General features: G+C 37.4%; 1 protein-coding gene across 2 annotated transcripts; it reads left to right on the forward strand.

Moving 5' to 3' along the window:
- The first annotated feature begins 1420 nt into the window (after positions 1-1420).
- tmem39b (transmembrane protein 39B) lies at positions 1421-17972 on the forward strand. 2 transcript variants are annotated; one of them, XM_057858616.1, is made up of 9 exons: positions 1421-1528; positions 4780-4965; positions 5042-5261; positions 9699-9782; positions 10042-10196; positions 13321-13654; positions 15100-15287; positions 15371-15491; positions 17609-17972. In XM_057858616.1, exons 2-9 carry the CDS (start codon positions 4835-4837, stop codon positions 17840-17842), a joined length of 1467 nt encoding a protein of 488 aa, XP_057714599.1. In that variant the 5' UTR covers positions 1421-1528; positions 4780-4834; the 3' UTR covers positions 17843-17972. The 2 variants fall into 2 exon arrangements, with proteins under 2 accessions (XP_057714599.1, XP_057714598.1); XM_057858615.1 differs by lacking the exon at positions 1421-1528 and adding an exon at positions 2127-2782 and having other exon boundaries at positions 17609-17970.
- The last annotated feature ends 1796 nt before the right edge of the window (positions 17973-19768 follow it).

Raw genomic sequence — 19768 nt, forward strand, 5'->3', positions numbered from 1 at the left:
TGCAAGAACTGTAAAGTACATATTTATACACCTTTATTTACCTAAGGCCACTGGATGTTTTTTAACTGCTTTGAAAAATACAGGTTTTGTTGTGATCTTGTATTTATATAGTATATAGCTTTTTATAATGTATTATGTATTATAATATTTGCTGCCCCCTGCCAGAGTGTGGGCCATTTTGTACTAAAATGATTTTAAACTGTCAGTTCAAATACTGTGTTGGAGACTAGTACTTGCAATACTTAAAATGGAAATGCAAGAACTTTAAAGCACATATTTATCCTGTCTGGCAATTTACCCAAGGCCAGTAAATAGTGTTTTAAACTGCTTTGACAAAGACACGTTTATTGTGATCTTGTATTTGTGTATTACTTATAATTATATAATATTTGCTGCCACCGTCAGAGGGTGGGCCTTGTTTGCACTAATTTAAAGATTTTAAACTGTCAATTCAAATATCGTATTGGAGAAATTGCATTACTTGAAATAAATCTATTGCAACTTATCAGTCCCAGTTCTTGTCTACAACACTGTCCAAAAATTGTCAATGCATATTCCAAATAGAATAACAAAATTAAGTCACCTGACTTTGTAATTATTACACCTGTTTATTATGAAGACCTGAAGTAAACAACAAGCAGTTACAGTTTGTCAAGAAGTTGTTCAAGTAATGTTTTGGTATTCATATTTTATTGACTTTTCATAACACTTGGGATCGTGTTTGTAAGAGCAGAGCAAACTGAAGTTTCAGCGTGCACTCTTCGCCTTTCCAACCTCTCAACGCTCCGATGTGGTGCGCTTGACCTCAGAATAACCCAAGAAGAGATATGGTGACCAATCGGGATGTGTTGTCAGCATTTCATATGCAGGTTTTCCTAGTAACACAACAGATAGGTGATGAGGAGGAGTAGGTTAGCATTGCTACCGAGGCAGATTTACACAACAGTAAAGAAAAAAACAAAAAACGTATTGAAACCAAAACGGATAAATCGTTCAACTTACAAGAGTAGAGATGAGGGGAATACACTCTCATTCCAGCAGAAATATGATCATAAGAAATGCTTTTCCGACGAACCGCTGCAATCCAGCCATCCGTCGTACCTTCGTGATCTGATATTTGGTCCTCCATGCAGGAAAACGGTGAAAAGTGAGTCCATTTTTCCTAACCCCTTTTTTTGTCGTAGGAGACGCTGTTGCACCCGGTAACGCAACAATAAGCACCCATATTTTCTTTCTAAAACACCGAAAGAGTTAGCTTAGCACTACCACACGTTACAATCCGCATTGACTCTGCCGGCCCGGAAGTGAATTATATTGCCAGCATGGAGGCGGGTCCAAACAATGACGTAGTACGTCCCATTCCCTATTTATCGAGAAGATTTTGCGTGTGAATGTCTGCGCAGGGGTGACGTCAGAGACCGGCGACGGTTTTTTGAGTGCGCGGTGAGGATGTAAACTGCGCAAAACAAGAAAAAAAACCTGACAGTCTGAATTATGTCTACCACTTAAAAAACGTAAAAACGTCAAGGTATTCAAGACAACATAAGAAGCAAAACAAGGATATGCATTTTTTTGGCGTGGTTGTTTTGGGGTTGCCAACAGTCCTGGATTGCGCGAGACAACCGGAATTTAAGAAGTTCTGATTGGTATCGCCGCCGTTATTTAGCAAGTGGATCAATTGACCGGTGTTCTGCCAGCGCTACATTATTTAGTATGTATTGTAGATCAATTGACCACGGGCAAAGAGACAGTCTTTACGCGTGTATATATTTAGGCGGTAATGGAAATTAAAATGGAGCAATTAAATCGTTTTTGTGGATGATGTCAATATATTACCAAATTATATATTCCTTTGCCAGTGTGCCTATAAATTGAGAAAAGTATCCCTCCCTCACTTCAGTCATGGTGACATAATCTCTGCACTTGCAAATGACTCATCGCATGCCACTTGCACGTTTTTTTTTCCTTGCACGTTCTCCAATTTGAAGCGGCGCTCTGGCAACCCGAGGGGGGGGGCATTTTGTGCTTGTCAGTATTTTCTAGATCTCGATGCAGTATCATTTTTTGTCATCAACCCTACATTGTGCACCTTTGATATCAAACAAGCCGTTTGAAAATCGGTTGAAAAGTACAAACTCCGTTGACTATAATGTTATAATTATCCGACGAAAAATGGCCAACAAGTGACGACACCCGTCCCCATTGGCTCGTAGCAAAATATGACGTCTAGACCAAAATATATGATATCTATGCCCAGAATCTTCAAATATTCATCAACATTGCCAGATTGGGCGTGTTCCCTCCCATTTTTTTTTTTTTTTTTTTTTACCCCAAAAGCTCGGGGCTGGAGAAAATACTTTGTGCGAGTTGATAAGATTTCGACTACTTTTGACTAAATTCGGCGATTTTGGGAGGAACCGTTTTGATTTGTTTTTAACAGTTGACAAAGTAATGTCCTGGAGCCAAAGCAATGTAGCATCCCCTATCCCCAGGAAATGTACACATTTTCAAGATTCATTTTCGGATTCCACCCGGCAGCGACAGCTGAATTTCCACGTTAATTTCTGTTTGTTTTATTTTTTAGGTACTACCACTTTAAACTAGACTCCGCCCTCCAGTTGCTAACATATCCGCGCTGCCGTCCATCAGCGGCCACTTGTACAACAACAATGAATGTCTTTGGCGATTTCAATGAAAACTACACCAGTATCTCTGCAATTATTCTGAAACTCTGTTGCCTTTAAGTGGAAACTGATGCCGCAAAGCTGCATTTGACACACTGGTAGGGTTTCATCACCCTCTTGATCAATTTATTATCTTATCTCAACGTCAGCTAGCTCGCTACATGGACACTTAGGCCTCGCATCTTTGTATTCAATCAAGCATGGTCTTGGCGGAAAGACCCTCCATTCCTCATCGTACAGCCCTCCACGTTCATGCCGCTTAGAAGGAAATTATTGCCCGCTGATATTAGGAGACGCTTTAGCCTAGTGAGAACAGTTCGTGAAATTCTAATAGGCGCTTGTGCTGCAAGTGTGAACTAGTTTGCAAGTTAGTGATACGTATTAATATTGTGGGGCGGCGAGTTGTCGTTCCCCAACCGAGAGGTTGTGGGTTCGATTCCTCGCTCTGTGACCTCGTTTAAGTATCCTTAAGCAAGATACTGAACCCTACGGTGCTTCTGATGCTGCGTCATCACGTAAATAACGATGTAGTGCGAATTTTGAAAATATTTTAGGTGGAAAGGCGCTAATCAAGTGTAAGTCCATTTAACATTAATATGAATTAGAATCTTTGTGGCGATTAGGGGTGGGAACCTCTGGGTCCATCACGATATGATTTGCGATACAAAACAATATGGCCATACAATCATTATTGATTTATGGGGCAGGAAATCAATCTGCGATGTTCTATGATGGAACTAGAGGAAAAGGAAGCTATTTCTGAATGGAAGAATGAACAAGGGCTGCAGCTACTGGTTATTTTAGTCGTCAATTATTCAACTAGTTAGTTCGAATAATCGAGTAATCGAATTAGGAACATTTAATGCGTTGCAAAATAAATTTTAAGGGATGTAAAACAAAGGCTTGCTAAGATTGCACTTTCAAAAGAGTATTAGCATTATGCGAATACAAAATAAAATTCCCAGAGTTTTTCTTCAAACTATGCAGAAATGCACGTCCATTTCAAAATAAATTAAAATACTTGAGCTTAGCCTAAAACGGTATCAAAAAATAAATAAATGAGGATTTAAGTACAACAAATGAAAAACTGGCTAACTTGCGTAGCAAAGGTCCGCTAGCGTAAATGCTAACTTTTTTTTTTTTAAACAATGCTCTTAACAAATCGTTCACATATTCCCACAAAAAATGGCTAAGTATACCTATTAACTAAATTACAAATGCATTAAAAAACATTTTAGCTCAAACAAAAACTTACCTAATGTTGGTCTTAACCGGGATGCAGCTGGATTCAGCCTTGTTAAATGAGTTATGTATCCACCCAAATCAGTAAAACTAAATGCAAACACTTTCAAAGCCATTTGAACGCCACTCTAATGAAACAAATACTCAAAGCAGCAAAATTTAATTTGAAGCTTTTTCTTATCAAATTACTCAAGTTAATCGATTAATCGTTGCAGCATTAGAATAAACTGTTTATTTTTTGCACTGTCATGGACAATCTGTCATGAAGTTTTGTCTTCACCACAGTCTATGAGAACATTTCAGTGCAAAACTTCTGTAAATGGATACAACAACACTATATGTCAACATTATTTTAAACAAACGAGTCTTTCTTAACTTATCGCATAGACGCATACCACTGATAACGTTAGACTTCCAATTCACTTAAACTGGGAGGATTGGCTTTGAATGCTCATGTTTGAGTGAAATGAAAATGAAATAACTTTGCCACAGTTCTAGTGGAAAATTTTGGTCTAGTGGAAAATATTGGTATTTGCTTTATCAAATGCTGGCATCTTTTGAAAGCGATATATCGATTATTGGTTGGAACAAATTGATAATCTATTAGGTTACAAATTATCGCGATATATCCAAATATTAACTGTATTGTCACATCCCTAATAGCGACATTACTACACTATGTACTACACGTTTTCTGTAATTGCTGTGAGATGGCACAATCCCATTAGTTCTCATTGTAACCACCCCACCTTTGTCAAAATATGATTCCTCATGTGTTACTGATGTGAGCCATTCATCATCGGTGATAGGTGCAAATGATGCATGTCTTACCAGGTCCTGCTCTTTTTAACAGGTAATAACAGAATAGCAAGGAGAGGAATCCCCTTCGTGAGCTGTGGGTGTGTCTAATGGCAGGTGGAAGGCGAGGGGCAAACCGCACTACTTACTGCAGAACTCCACTTGGCGGTGAACCAGGTTCAGTAAGCAATGGCAACCACTCCACCAGCTCCCCAGTCACTGGTGTGCGGTCTCGCACGAGGTTAGTCTGATATTTTTACCTGCAATACTCACAAAAACGTAAAGAGTCTAATGTAGGGAGCTTCTTGTTTCTACAGGAGTGGTACTGGAGCCTGCATGAGCAGCCCTCCATTAGCTGCACAAACAGTGGTGCCCTTGAAACACAGCAAGATACCAGAGTTACCCGTGGATAACAACATACTGTTTGAGCTGCATCTGTTCTTCTGCCACCTCATTGCCCTCTTTGTCCACTATGTCAATATCTACAAAACTGTATGGTGGTATCCACCATTACATCCTCCCTCACACACTTCACTGGTGAGTACCCTCAAAATGTGGAAGTCAACCCGTGTCTTACAGTAGTAAAGATAAAAAAGATCAATTGGAACTATTGCCAAATTGTTGCATCCTCACCTCCAAAATATTGGAAGAATAAGTTCAATTCCTCTGTTTTTGTTGTATACTGAAGTCATTTAGGTTTCAGATAAAAAGATGAATATGACACAAAAGTTCAGAATTCCAGCTTTTGTTTTGTGGTTTTTACATCAAGATGTGTCAAACAATCCAGAAAAGGTGACATTTTCTTTGAACCCACCCATTTTTCAAGTGAGCAAAAATAATTAAAACATGTGATTGAAGGGTGTTTCTAGTTGCCCAGGTATTGCCTTTTTTGATTGATTGCAGAGACAATAAATAGTTCCCGTTTTTTTGCTTTGCATTTCATCTGTGTCAACTGCATTTTCTGTTAAGCAAATATGACGACCAGAAAGCTGTATGTGGGAGTAAAGCAAAACACTTTGAAGCTGAGAGAAGAGGGGAAAATCGATCATAGCTAGCTATTGCACAAACATTTGGCATAGCCACTACAGCAAATGGAATGTTGGGGTGGCTGCAGACTAGTTAACTTTAGAAGAAGCACAAGTGACTAATAAAAAGTTTTAGGTTTGAAAAGTGTAAATTGACTTATTAAATGTACATGTTATCATTAGAACATTAAAGAGTAGTTTGAAAAATGCAAATAAAATATTAATAATATAAGTTACATACATAAAATAATTAAAGATGCACGATAATATCGGTTACCGATAATTATCAGCCGATAATGGCAATTATGACGTCACACAGCTAATCCATATTAAAAAAAAAAATTCAACCGATAATGCAATCCGATAATTATATACTTGATTTCGCCTCCAAAAGTGCGCAACCGAAGCAGTTTTTTCCACTTCTGGATCACTGCCTCCTCAACCCTTCCTTTCTCTGGAGCCCCTAATGGAGGAACATTACACAACAGGGTTGAGGGATATATGGCGGCTCTGTCACTAGCGTGGGTTGATTTTTCCGTGTGTGAAACAAACGACGCTCTCGCCATCTGCAAAACAGGTACTGCAGAAGTTCCATGAGGCGGAAAAAAGCGTCCTCCTTCCAACACCACTAACCTGATCAGACATTTAAAACTGCTGGTGCTAGCGCGAAGGCTAAAGCTAATGTCAACAAACAGCTAAGGAACGGGGCTTGTGACGATGGAGAGACGCTGCTGTCACTCATCTCCGGTTCAACTCATCTAGCACCATGGCCAGACAGAGGCCTGGCGCAAGTGCTAATTTGGCGGCCGGACGGACTGAACGGCACAGGCGGGAGGAGATGCCGGACGGGATACTTTTTATACCGAAGTGACCCGAGAGTCAAAGGCCCGGATAAAACAATAATACAGTTTATACGACCACCATTCTTCATGAAAAACATGCCGATCACATCAGTTTCACCACAGACTTTCGGACAAGTGATGTCAAGTAAGCATGCTTATCATGACGGCAAAGTGGTTATATGATAATTTCAACATGGACCAAACCACTACACTCACAAGAAGTCAGCCAGTCAGTAATGCATTCAGTGCCCTGTAAATTTATGATGTCTTAATATGATCATTCTTTTTAAATCTAGTCAAATAATTTTCTCCATCTTGTTTAGAGTGTTAAAGACTAGTTAACAGATGAATGCGCCAGATTATTCCACTTACTTGAAGTAAATATTAGCATTTGTTCTTATTAAGCCCATACATCTAAAAAAAAAAAAAGTCATTTTTCACCTAAATCAAGAAAAAATTGCTTTCAAATAATGTTATGAAACATACCTTTTCTTGAATAAAGAACATTTGACAAGTTTTTTTTGAATCAAGTATAATGATTTATTGCTTAAAATAAGGCTGTTAAGCTTATTTTACGCTAGCTATTTTTCTTCAAGAAATTTGAGTGAAATATACTTGAAGTGCTGGCAGATAATTTCACTTATTTCCAAAAGATTTACACTGAAAACAAGGGAATTTAACTAGTTTTATAGAGGTGTGGTTTTGCAGTGTAGCAATGTTATATGTTAGAATTGGCTTACTTTTAAAGGCATTTTTGTGCAACTAGGTATTTACTCTGTAAGTAATTGTTGCCAAAAGCTTACCATTACACAATGTCAGACAATCTGTTGTTATTTAAATGTTGGAATTTACTACTTGTTCACATTTGATGTTGAAAAAAAGAGCAATAAATTCTATTTTTGCGCAGTCATATTTTCTCTTGTGTACACTTTAAAATTTTACATATATCTTTTAATTGAATTATCGGCTTGACATTATCGGTTATCGGCTGGAACGAGGAGGAGGTTATCGGTATCGGTTGAAAAATGTATTATCGTGCATCACTAAAAAAATAATGTAAAAATATAACTACTGCACAGTAATTCTCATATGATACTTGTGTGTGAGTGTACATACGAAGATGTGAATAAAGTGTACATTGATATGTTTTTAGAACAATTTTATTCTTATACCAAGTTTTAAAACTCAGCAATGCACTGTGGGCGTGAAGGTTGAGCCGCGAAGTAGTGAGTGATCACTGTATATAATAAAACTTTAAAGCAAAATGTCTATGACATGTTGGAGATTTATGACTGTAATAAAATATATACTAGTCCTTGTAAAAAAATTAGCATATTTGTGATAGTTAATTATTTTCTGTAATGTACTGATAAACATTAGACTTTCATACATTTTAGATTCATTACACACAACTGAAGTAGTTCAAGTCTTTTATTATTTTAATATTGATGACTTTGGCAAAAAAGTCTAGGAAAAAAAACAAAAATCTCTATCTCAAAAAATTAGCATATTTCATCCGACCAATACAAAAAAGTGTTTTTTAATACAAAATAAGTCAGGCTTCAATTAATTATATCAGCTATGCACTCAATACTTGGTCGGGAATCCTTTTGCAGAAATGACTGTCCATGCGATGTGGCATGGAGGCAATCAGCCTGTGGCACTGCTGAGGTGTTATGGAGGCCGTGGATGCTTCCATAGCTGCCTTAAGCTCATCCACAGTGTTGGTCTGGTGTCTCTCAACTTCCTCTTCTCAATATCCCACAGATTCTCTATGGGATTCAGGTCAGGAGAGTTGGCAGGCCAATTGAGCCAGTAATGCCATGGTCAGTAAACCATTTACCAGTGGTTTTGGCACTGTGAGCAGGTGCCAGGTCGTGCTGAAAAATGAAATCTTCATCTCCATCAAGCTTTTCAGCAGATAGAAGCATGAAGTGCTCAAAAATCTCCTGATAGCTAGCTGCATTGACCCTTCCCTTGATAAAACACAGGAGACCAACACCAGCAGCTGACATGGCACCCCAGACCATCACTGACTGTGGGTACTTGACACTGGACTTCAGGCATTTTGGCATTTCCTTCTCCCCAGTCTTCCTCCAAACTCTGGCAACTTGATTTCCGAATGACACGCAAAATTTGCTTTCATCTGAAAAAAGTACTTTGGACCACTGAGCAACAGTCCAATGCTGCCTCTCGGTAGCCCAGGTCAGGCGCTTCTGCGCTGTTTCAGGTTCAAAAGTAGCTTGACCTGAGGAATGCGTCACCTGTAGCCCGTTTCCAGCACACACCTGTCCGCGGTGGCTCTGGATGTTTTTACTCCAGACTCAGTCCACTGTTTCTGCAGGTCCCCCAAGGTCTGGAATCGGCCCTTCTCCACAATCTTTCTCAGGGTGCGGTCACCTCTTCTGGTTGTGCAGCGTTTCCTGCCACACTTTTTCCTTCCCACAGACTTCCCACTGAGCTGCCTTGATACAGCCCTCTGGGAACAGCCTATTGGATCAGAAATTTCTTTCTGTGTCTTAGCCTCTTGCTAGAGGGTGTCAATGATGGCCTTCTGGACAGCAGTCAGCTCGGCTGTCTTGCCCATGATTGCGGTTTTGAGTAATGAACCAGGTGGGAGTTTTTAAAATCCTCAGGAATCTTTAGCAGTGGTTTTGAGTTAATTCGTTGATTCAGATGATTAGGTTAGTAGCTTCTTTAGAGTATCTTTTCATGATATGCTGATTTTTTGAGATAGGGATTCTTGTTTTTTCTTGACGTTTTTTGCCAAAATCATCAATATTAAAACAATAAAAGGCTTGAACTACTTCAGTTGTGTGTAATGAATCTAAAATATATGAAATTGTCATGTTTATCAGTACATTACAGAAAATAATAACCTCTTGCGTTGTTGATGTTGTGCATGGTGAAGTCTGGTATGTTGTCATGTCACCCTGAAATTTGTATGAATCTAATGTGCTGTATAAGTATTAATGTATATTGTTATAACATTAAGACAGATATTTGCGTATTTGTAAAAGCATTTAAGATCAATGTGAAGATACATATTGACATATGTGACATCCGAGTGGGATTGCTAACCTGAAACGTTTATGTGGTTATTACAGAATTTCCACCTGATTGATTATAACATGCTCATCTTCATAGTCATCATTCTGGCTCGGAGGTTAATCGCAGCAATTGTTAAAGAGGTGAGACGATTTATTTTCCTCTTTTTTTAGACACTGATTTTTCTAAACTTTCTTCATATTTTCACAAAAGTAAGACAAACCTTCAATATTAGGTAAACAAGAACAATGAAAATGAAAATATTTTACCAGCTTGATTGTTATTTTTGTGCAGTTAAAAAAAACATTTTTCATGTCAGTGTGTTGTATGTAGATTTTTTTTTTTTTTTTTTTAAGAAAGAAATTAATTATGTTCTAACAAAGTATTTTGGCTGTCCTGTAGGCATCACAGAGTGGGAAACTATCATTTCCTCATTCAATCTTCTTAGTGATGGCACGATTTGTTGTGCTAACGCTGACAGGCTGGAGCCTATGCCGATCTCTCATATACCTCTTCAGAACGTACTCTGTGCTAAGCCTGCTCTTCCTATGTTATCCGTAAGTACCACCATGTCTGCTCCGTTCTAAGAACTTTGGACCTTGAGCTATTTAGAGTGTTTATATGTGCCCAATATTCTTGTCACTGACTTGGTTCACTCCCCTAATTTTTCCCGGCACATTAATCTATTAGTTACATGATTGCCAGTGTACTTCAGATGAAGCACTAGTTTCGTTACTAAATACGCAGAACATTTAAAAGATGTTATTTGTTGTCCATGTTTGAAATGGTTGTTATCTCTGTTTAATTTGACTTTATTACTTTATTACCTTTTGCTGATAAGGCACAATTCCATTAATATGTAATTTTACATATTTTTAACTTGAGGACATTTGAAGGATATAGTTGCCTTTCCTTGTTAACTCATTGGATGCCATTGACGGCGCTGCATGGCCAATTCATTTTGACCGGGAGGGGCGAATGAACAAATGTACTTTTCGAGATCTTATCACTAGATCTTCATCGCTAGTTGGCGTCCAAACCATTTAAAGTTGGAGGGTTGGCAGCGAATGAACGAATGATTGGACGTCTAGCGCCGTGAAAAAAATTAATTTTCATATAACCATTAATATCTATACTAGGGCTGTCAAACGATTAAAATTTTTAATCGAGTTAATTACAGCTTAAAAATTAATTAATCGTAATTAATCGCAATTCAAACCATCAACAAAATATGCCATATTTTTCTGTAAATTATATATATATTCTGTAAAATAAATTGTTGGAATGGAAAGATAAGACACAAGATGGATATATACATTCAACATACGGTACATAAGGACTGTAGTGGGCATTTCACTCTACTGTCATTTAAATCTGTCTATGCTGTCCTCACTCCGAAGCGTCTACTTTTTCCAAAGCTAGACAGCTAGTGAACGACGCCATAATAATCAGACTTCTTTCTTTTTCATCTGATTTATTAATGAAATGGCCTCAAACCATTGTCCTCTTTAGACCGTCGTAAAACTACAAAAAAAAAAGTACACAAGCATTGCATTAGCAACAACGTTAGCTTAGCACGCTATACAGGTTCACTAAACATAAACAAAAAGCGTCTCATACAAAAAATATAACATTTCGCTTACTAACATAATATGTACATTATTTACTACAACCATACTTACGGACAAATCTTGTCCAAGATCATATAGGCACAACATTACAACGTAGGCGTCAGCCCGAGACGTCGTGCAGCCATACTGAACTGGCAAGACAACAATAAACCATGTTGCAAAGCGACCACAAGAGTTCGCTGTTAGACAGCACAAAAAGCCTTGCTGTAAAACTTACCAAAAGGCAGAATACTGTCTGAGCGGGACATGTGCGTTAATTGCGTCAAATATTTTAACGTGATTAATTTAAAAAATTAATTACCGCACGTTAACGCGATAATTTTGACAGCCCTAATCTATACCTATTTTTTCTGGGCGTAATGGTACTCACGTCATGGTTCGGTGTGTAGCTCGGTACGAGGTTCATGGTTCGGTGCGGGTTCGGTACAACAGGGAAAACGGAAAGTTTTTTTCTATTGGCAAATAATAGAAAGGAGTTCTTATTAAAGTGCAAAATAATAGAAGACAACACTTAAGTTGTTCATTTGTGTTTATATTGTTCTAACATTCTTTAATTCATAGTTTATGTGCCAAAATATAAAACACACCCTCTATTGTAGGGATCGACTGAGGTAACAGTTAAAGTCAGGTAGCACTTGCCAGCCTATAACCTCGGTAACTTTTTTTATAAAAATATGACACTACCGTTTTTACTACTACATAAGATATATTTTTACTTTGGCTAAAATAAATAAATTGTTCCAAAACTGAAATCTGAGACCTCTTGAAATAGTGCAAAAATAAATACTCAGTTTTTCAATCAATTCAGCAAAATTACAAGAGCAAAATAAACATTAGCTGATTTGAAAATACAAAATGAATACACTTCAAAAAGTGTTAGTCATACAGTATTTGATAGTTCCGACAAGTCTTGTTTGCATTTACTTTATCATTGAAAAAAAGAATAAATATATACTGTATATATTAGGGCTGTCAAATGATTAAAATTTTCAATTGAGTTAATCACAGCTTAAAAATTAATTAATCGTAATTAATCGCAATTCAAACCATCTATAAAATATGCCATATTTTTCTGTAAATTATTGTTGGAATGGAAAGATAAGACACAAGACGGATATATACATTCAACATACTGTACATAAGTACTGTATTTGTTTATTATAACCATAAATCAACAAGAAGGCATTAACATTATTAACATTCTGTTAAAGTGGTCCATGGATGGAAAGACTTGTAGTTCTTAAAAGATAAATGTTAGTACACGTTATAGAAATTTTATATTAAAACCCCTCTTAATGTTTTCGTTTTAATAAAGTTTGTAAAATTTTCAAACAAAAAATAAACTAGTAGCTCGCCCTTGTTGATGTCAATAATTACACAATGCTCATGGTGCTGAAACCCATAAAATCAGTCGCACCCAAACGCCAGCATGACTGCACATGACTCTGTGCTGCCATTTTAATCTGTTTGGGCAGGGCATGTGCGTTAAATGAGTCAAATATTTTAACGTGATTAATTTAAAAAATCAATTACCGCCCGTTAACGCGATAATTTTGACAGCCCTAGTATATATATTTTTTTCCCTCAGATGCTGATACCAAACAGTCAGCTGTTGGAATCGATATCAACAGCCAAAAAATGGTATCGGTGCAACACTACTTATTAGACACATTAGTTTGCCTCTCTGAGCATTACAATGGCGCTTCAGTCAACCATTAAAGAGGAGGAAGTCGCTCTTGCAACTCGGGTGGACACTTGACTGACTGCTCGTTAATAGGCACTGACAATGTGAACATTGTACATGGACACGAGCTCATTGATTCACTTCGATCCTACGTGACTTGCTGTTGCTTTCACTGCAGTCACTGTCAGTCACACACACATCTTTGCACATTTCTGCATTTGTGTATTCGCTTCTGTTATTGCTTGGACAAACGATTTGCTTTGTTGTGCTCTGAGTGAAAATATTTCTCTGTCACCAATTCTTAGCACTTCTAGGTACTTGTATCTTTTTGGTTGGAATCATGATTGTACCTCTTGCCCTCTACAGATTTGGAATGTATATTCCGTTCTTTCGGTTGAGCTGCGACTTCCGACGTGCTGGTCCTCTCTCCCCCATCGCCAGCATCGGCTCCAAAGAGATGGGCAGCGTTGGCCGGGGGCGGGACTACCTAACAGTGCTCAAGGAAACCTGGAAGCAGCACACCAGCCAGCTGTACGGCGTCCAGGTCATGCCAACTCACGCTTGCTGCCTATCCCCAGATTTGATCCGCAAAGAGGTGGAGTACCTCAAAATGGACTTTAACTGGAGAATGAAGGAAGTGCTGGTCAGCTCCATGCTGAGTGCCTACTATGTGGCCTTTGTACCTGTCTGGTTTGTCAAGGTGAGACATTTGTAAATTTTAGTATTGACAAAAAAAAAACAATAAATTGAGAACATTCGCTCATTCACCCATTCTAAGTAAAAATGAATTGGGCGTCTAGCGCCATAAATGGTAGACAATGAGTTAATATAAACACTATTTTAAAGAAAATTTTTGGTCTAGTGGAGAATTTTGCAATCAAACGATAGCTGCTCAGCATATCGATATATTGTTACACCACTAATTAGGACTGCAACTAACGATTATTTTTATAATCGATTAATCAAACGGTCAATCAAGTGATTAATTAAACTATTAATTGGATAAATATCATTTTTTTCAATTACCATCCCAGTTTAACTTTAAGTTGTTTTAGGCATATTGAAAGTAACAGTGAAGACAAAATGGACGACTATTTCCTTTAAAAATAATATTACAGCTTCCTAAATAAACTCTACAACTGTACTGTTTTAAGTACCTAAAACTTGGTTCTGGTTTTTAATAAAGGATCTGAGTATAAAACTTTAAAAGACTATCAGTGAAAAAAATCAGACAAAAGTCCTGTTCATTCAAATTAAAAACAAAAAAACAATTGCTTCAGATTTTTTTTTCTTGTTTTCAAAGCGCTGATATAAATTGTGTCAATGACTCGTTTATTTTCTTTAAACTAAACAACAAAATCGAATAAGGAGGAGGCAGACTTTAATGGATCAGTCTCCTTTATCAAACAGTTTATTCATAAATATAATCCAAATCCAATTTCAAAGCACACTCTTTTGTATGACAATTTATAGTTTGAATGGGAGTTTGTGTCAAAAGGAGACTCTAAGCTGTTATATGAACGGGTTTACGTGTGTGGTTTCTTTATGAAAAGCAATGAGACAGTTTTACTATCTAACAATAAATGAAGCACTAATATGCTTCTCCAAAACACAATACAAACAGACACTAAAGACACATAATCGCTAACTTGCCTAGCACTCCGTGCTAAAGAGTAACGTCTCATTAACAAAGAATACATACAAACAATACAATGGCTTCATTTAGTCACCTCTGGCGGAGGCATATTGGATCTAACAACATAAAGGAAAATCTAACTTTAGACACTTAGTAATATTATTGATTCAGCAACTCAACCTGAGTGTAGCAGTGAACTCTCTCTCTCTTGCTTTCATCACTGACGCACACGCGCAGCCTCACATTACACACAAACAAGGACCCAAATGGGACTGCTCATAGCTGACGGCAAAAATAGATCATCAAATTCATTGGCAACTAATTAATTAATTAATTTTAATCATTAATGCAGCCTTGCCCCTAATTGATACATTGTAATCCACTTTAACATTATGCAGTTAGAACATTTCTTATATGCTAATGGAAGGTACCATGTGTACCATTGTTTGAGAATGACTTTCTAGATGCATGCTACGCCTCATAGATTGTTCCACCTTTGTTTTATCTAGAGCACACAGTATGTCGACAAATGCTGGTCTTGCGAGCTCTTCATCCTGGTATCAGTCAGCACGTCAGTCATTCTCATGAGGCACCTCTTGCCACCTCGCTACTGCGACCTGCTGCACAAAGCTGCAGCACACCTGGGCTGCTGGCAGAAAGTAGACCCATCCCTCTGCTCCAATGTCCTCCAGCACTTGTACGTACTACTCATGGTGAAAGTCACTGTGATGAAAAATTGGCAATAATGCAGAAATATTTTGTGATTGTGTATCCTTTCAGGTGGACAGAAGAATACATGTGGCCACAGGGAGTCCTCGTCAAACATAATAAGAATGTCTATAAAGCTACGGGCCACTACAATGTCGCAGTACCATCTGATGTGTCCCATTATCGCTTCTATGTGAGTAATACTAACATATCTGCTTGTCCGCACTCTGGTTTGTACTCGTGGTTCTCTGATACCTTTTTTTCCTCCTGATTCCGCTACCGTGTGGTGTAGACTAGAGGTCGACCGATATGAGATTTTCAAATGCCGATACAGATATCTAAAAAACAATTTCAGCCGATAACCAAAGCAGATTTTGGAAGCTGATATGTTATGCAGATATATATATATATATTGGCAGCGTATCAAATACTTGTAAAAGTTTTAGGCAGGACACCTGCCTAAAACGTTTGCGTAGTACTGCATATTTTTATTATATTATGTATATACAGGATATACTGTATGTATATATTTTCCCCAAGTGGAAGCTTCCATGATCCTAATAAATTTAATAATTAAAAAAATATACACACACACATATATATATATATATATATATATATATATATATATATATATATATATATATACTGGACTGTCTCAGGAAATTAGAATACACAATATTCTAATTTTTTGAGACAGTCCTGTGTATATATACAGGACTGTCTCAGGAAATTAGAATACACAATATTCTAATTTCCTGAGACAGTCAGGAAATTAGAATATTGTGTATTCTAATTTCCTGAGACAGTCAGGAAATTAGAATATTGTGTATTCTAATTTCCTGAGACAGTCCTGTATATATACACAGGACTGTCTCAAAAAATTAGAATATTGTGTATTCTAATTTCCTGAGACAGTCCAGTATATATATATATACATTTTTTAAACCACATAATTTTTTTAAATGCTTCAACAGCTCCAAATTTACATTGATGAATGAGACTTAATTTGGATTAATTCGGTCTAATGTTACCAAACTAACAAACGCAACATGCCTTTTTATGATTATATACTAGTACACTCAGTGAAAACAGTACATTATTTTCAAATAATTTAACCCACCTGGACGTCACGATGAGATGTAAACAAGTGAGAGTAAGAGTTTAGATGCTTGGATGCTCGCCATGCTAAAACTAATGCTGACGCGAATGCTAGGCTAATGCTACGAGTTACATTTAGAGTGTGAGGATCACTCATTAAACACCTTAAAAAGCTAAAGCAACATTGCATATTCTCTCATACATGATTGCAAAAAAATCTAACAATATTTACAAAACAGGCAATCCTGAAGCTTCCTGTAGCAGCCTGCCTTCAAGCTGCTGCTGGGTTCTTCCGGGCTCAGTCAGCGGCGGCCACAGTTGCCCACACAGATGTCTGATGAAAATCCTTTTTTATTGGCTTTTTTGTTAATCGGCCAATGGCGATTTTGGAAAAAAAAGTACATATATCGGCCAAATATATCAGTCGACCTCTAGTATCGACACTGTACCGATACCTCATTTTTAAAAACATACAAAATATATTTTTTCTTGTTAGAGCTAAATTACTGCATACTCATTCAAATGTAAAATAATTTGCATCATTGCTTGGTCAGGCATTCCCTAACAGTAACTGTGTCTACCTGGTATGGACAATAATTGACTGGAGTCTCCTAAAACTTAAAATGCTCTCAAAGGCCTAGTTGTAGTTTTTTTTAAATGTTTGTTCAGTTTGATATCAAGCCTGAACCACAGTCTAACTTACTGTAGCTCATGTGCTTATAACTTATGTTAGCCTGCTTTTTCCACGTTTCACTCTAACATATTTATAGACACTCATGTCAATGTCAGTGTTCTCAATACTGTACTTCAAATCCTCCCTGGTGGCATTACAGTTTTACATACATCCACTTTTTAAAGTATAGGGCCATACATTGAAAATATGAATTCTAAATAAACACATTGAACAACACTTACAGGAACAACACTTACAGGAATAAAAACTCTCCTAGGCTCAAAAAACACTTTCCTTTTCTTCTGCTTCTTTTGCGACTGGTGGCCATCTTGGGAAGGACGACCAGTGGTTAGAAACTATCTCTCGAATAGGACATATTGTGCAGCATTGGTGCATGATTTATGTATGCAGAAACCGATGCTTGCATTTTAATGCTTATCGAGGCCTGTTGCGATGCAAGTATCGATGCAACACTAGTTTGTACATTAGCTCCATGGGATCAGAGTCCTACTCATTCTGTTTTTTTCAACCCGCAGTTTTTTTTCAACAAGCCGCTGAGAATATTGAACATCCTTCTCATCCTGGAAGGTTCCATGATATTTTACCAACTCTACTCGTTGATCTGCTCAGAAAAGTGGCACCAGACCATATCACTGGCACTGATTCTCTTCAGTAACTACTATGCCTTTTTCAAGCTGCTAAGAGACAGAATCGTCTTAGGCAGGGCATACGCTTACTCAAATGGTCCGTCGGACCAGAAAGTAAGTTAGATCTAAGTTATTCCAGGGTGCATACAAGAAAAATAAGTTTAAGAGCTCTGTATTTTTTCTACAAATTGCATTTTGTGTCATGCTTTTGTTCTGATCTGTCATAATAAAAAAGATATTTTTGTATTACTTAAAATGTCTGATTGCAAAATTGTTTTCTGTCCTTGGCCAATTTTTAACCTAATGTTTTCAAGTGCAATTTTTGGGTATTTGGTTGATATGCCTTTTTTATGTCACACATATTTTTATTAAAGCGGAAGTTCAGAATTTTTGACATTAGGCTTAATCTTCGAGTTAGTGGGAATTTATTTAGTCGGTGGAGTTGATTTCCACAAATTCTGTGTGGTTTAAGTTTATTATTTTATTTATTTGTTAGTTTCAGGGCTCCAGAGTGGCTAAGCTAGCACGAGTCAATGGTGCCTGCTTAGCATGCCATTAAAAAAACGATACAGATCTACTAACAGATCCAACATAGTCGAATAAATTCAAAATGAAGATCATTGTTCCAAAACACCCATGCGGCTAAAACAATGTCATACACAACTGCCTGAACTAATTTCATTCTGCAGGACTATTTTTTTCAAGATGTGTAATACGACCAAAATAGAGAGGAGTGCTTCGGCCATTCGTGCTCACGATCCATTCGAGGAAGGTGGGAAGTCGGACTTATCTCACTCAGATGGTACCAGTTGCGACATCAAAGCGTTCCAAGCGAATGTAAACAGCAAACATGGCTGATTGCGACAAGTTTGTTTTTTTATTTTGACCATCAATTGACATTTTGACCTCCAGCAAACCTGCCTTCTAGTAAGCGATCAAATAGTGAAAGCGTTCCAATTATATTTTTCCAGATCGGAGGTTGTAAACTCTGACTTCCCACCTTCCTCGAATGCAGCATCAGTCTGCTGGGTTAATTGGCGCCCGGCAAAATGGTAAAATGTACATTTAGAGTCTGTAGAAACAAAAACATCGAAAAGCAAAGTTTCCATAAATTCCTAATGATTAACGAGGAACAATGTAAACTGGTTACTTGCTGCTGGATACGAAATAAAATATCAGCGGTGAAAAAACCCCGATGTGATATCACTCCGCTCTGCTCCTCTGCAGAGCTGCTGGATTACAAATGCTGCAATTATTGACATGCAATGGCAAGTTTTAAAAATTGTATCCTGAAAACGTAGCCAACACTATTGATTTAATGGGCCATCGATGATTTTCATGTGTGCATATGTTGTTTTTTTATTGCCATGCTAAGTCAGCCCAATACTGTACAGAACAAATGCTATTTTTAGACCGTGACGTCGCCATCGTAACGCGGTAGTGGGACATTATACACACGCCCTCCCATACAATCCATTATATTTCTGCTTGTTTTCGCCAGTAATCTTTCAAAAATAAACATGCCGATCAAACACTGCTGCTATGGAACTTGTAGAAACGACTCTAGACATTACGACATATGAAGGATGTTTTTTTCATACGTTTCCCGAAACCAAAAATGTGAAGAATGGATCAACTTGTGCGGATGTCCAAAAGACCAGTTTAACGCCAGCAAGGTGAAGCCATTCACATTTCATATGCAATAAACATTTTGTTGGTGGACATGGTCCTCCAGAGGAAGAAGAGGTAAGCCATTTTGATATTTTTATTTACTTTTTAGCACGAAGTTTTGCCGTGCTGCTTGTCTGACAATGAGTGACCTGAAAAAAATGTAAATTGTATCTGACTGCCACTGTTACCTTTTCTGTTGTAAAAAAATAACTTTAGTAAGGGAGAAGAGTAAATAAATTACAGAATTAAGATTTGTTATTAATGAAAAAAATAAACGTGTTCGTTGGCTGTCACCGAGTAGCATTTGTGAATGCTACACAAAAATAGCAATGTAAATTGTCCCCAAGAACGGTCGGAGACGTAAGACAACCTGAGGAT

This window comes from Corythoichthys intestinalis, chromosome 15 (genome assembly GCF_030265065.1).
Source record: "Corythoichthys intestinalis isolate RoL2023-P3 chromosome 15, ASM3026506v1, whole genome shotgun sequence".
NCBI lineage: Eukaryota > Metazoa > Chordata > Actinopteri > Syngnathiformes > Syngnathidae > Corythoichthys > Corythoichthys intestinalis.

Bases quoted from the DNA above. Each gene is read 5' to 3' on its own strand.
- tmem39b (XM_057858616.1), top strand. From the start codon at position 4,835: ATGGCAGGTGGAAGGCGAGGGGCAAACCGCACTACTTACTGCAGAACT. The intron at 13,655-15,099 runs GTGAGACATTTG...TGTTTTATCTAG, and splicing joins TACCTGTCTGGTTTGTCAAG to AGCACACAGTATGTCGACAA. The intron at 15,492-17,608 runs GTGAGTAATACT...TTCAACCCGCAG, and splicing joins TGTCCCATTATCGCTTCTAT to TTTTTTTTCAACAAGCCGCT.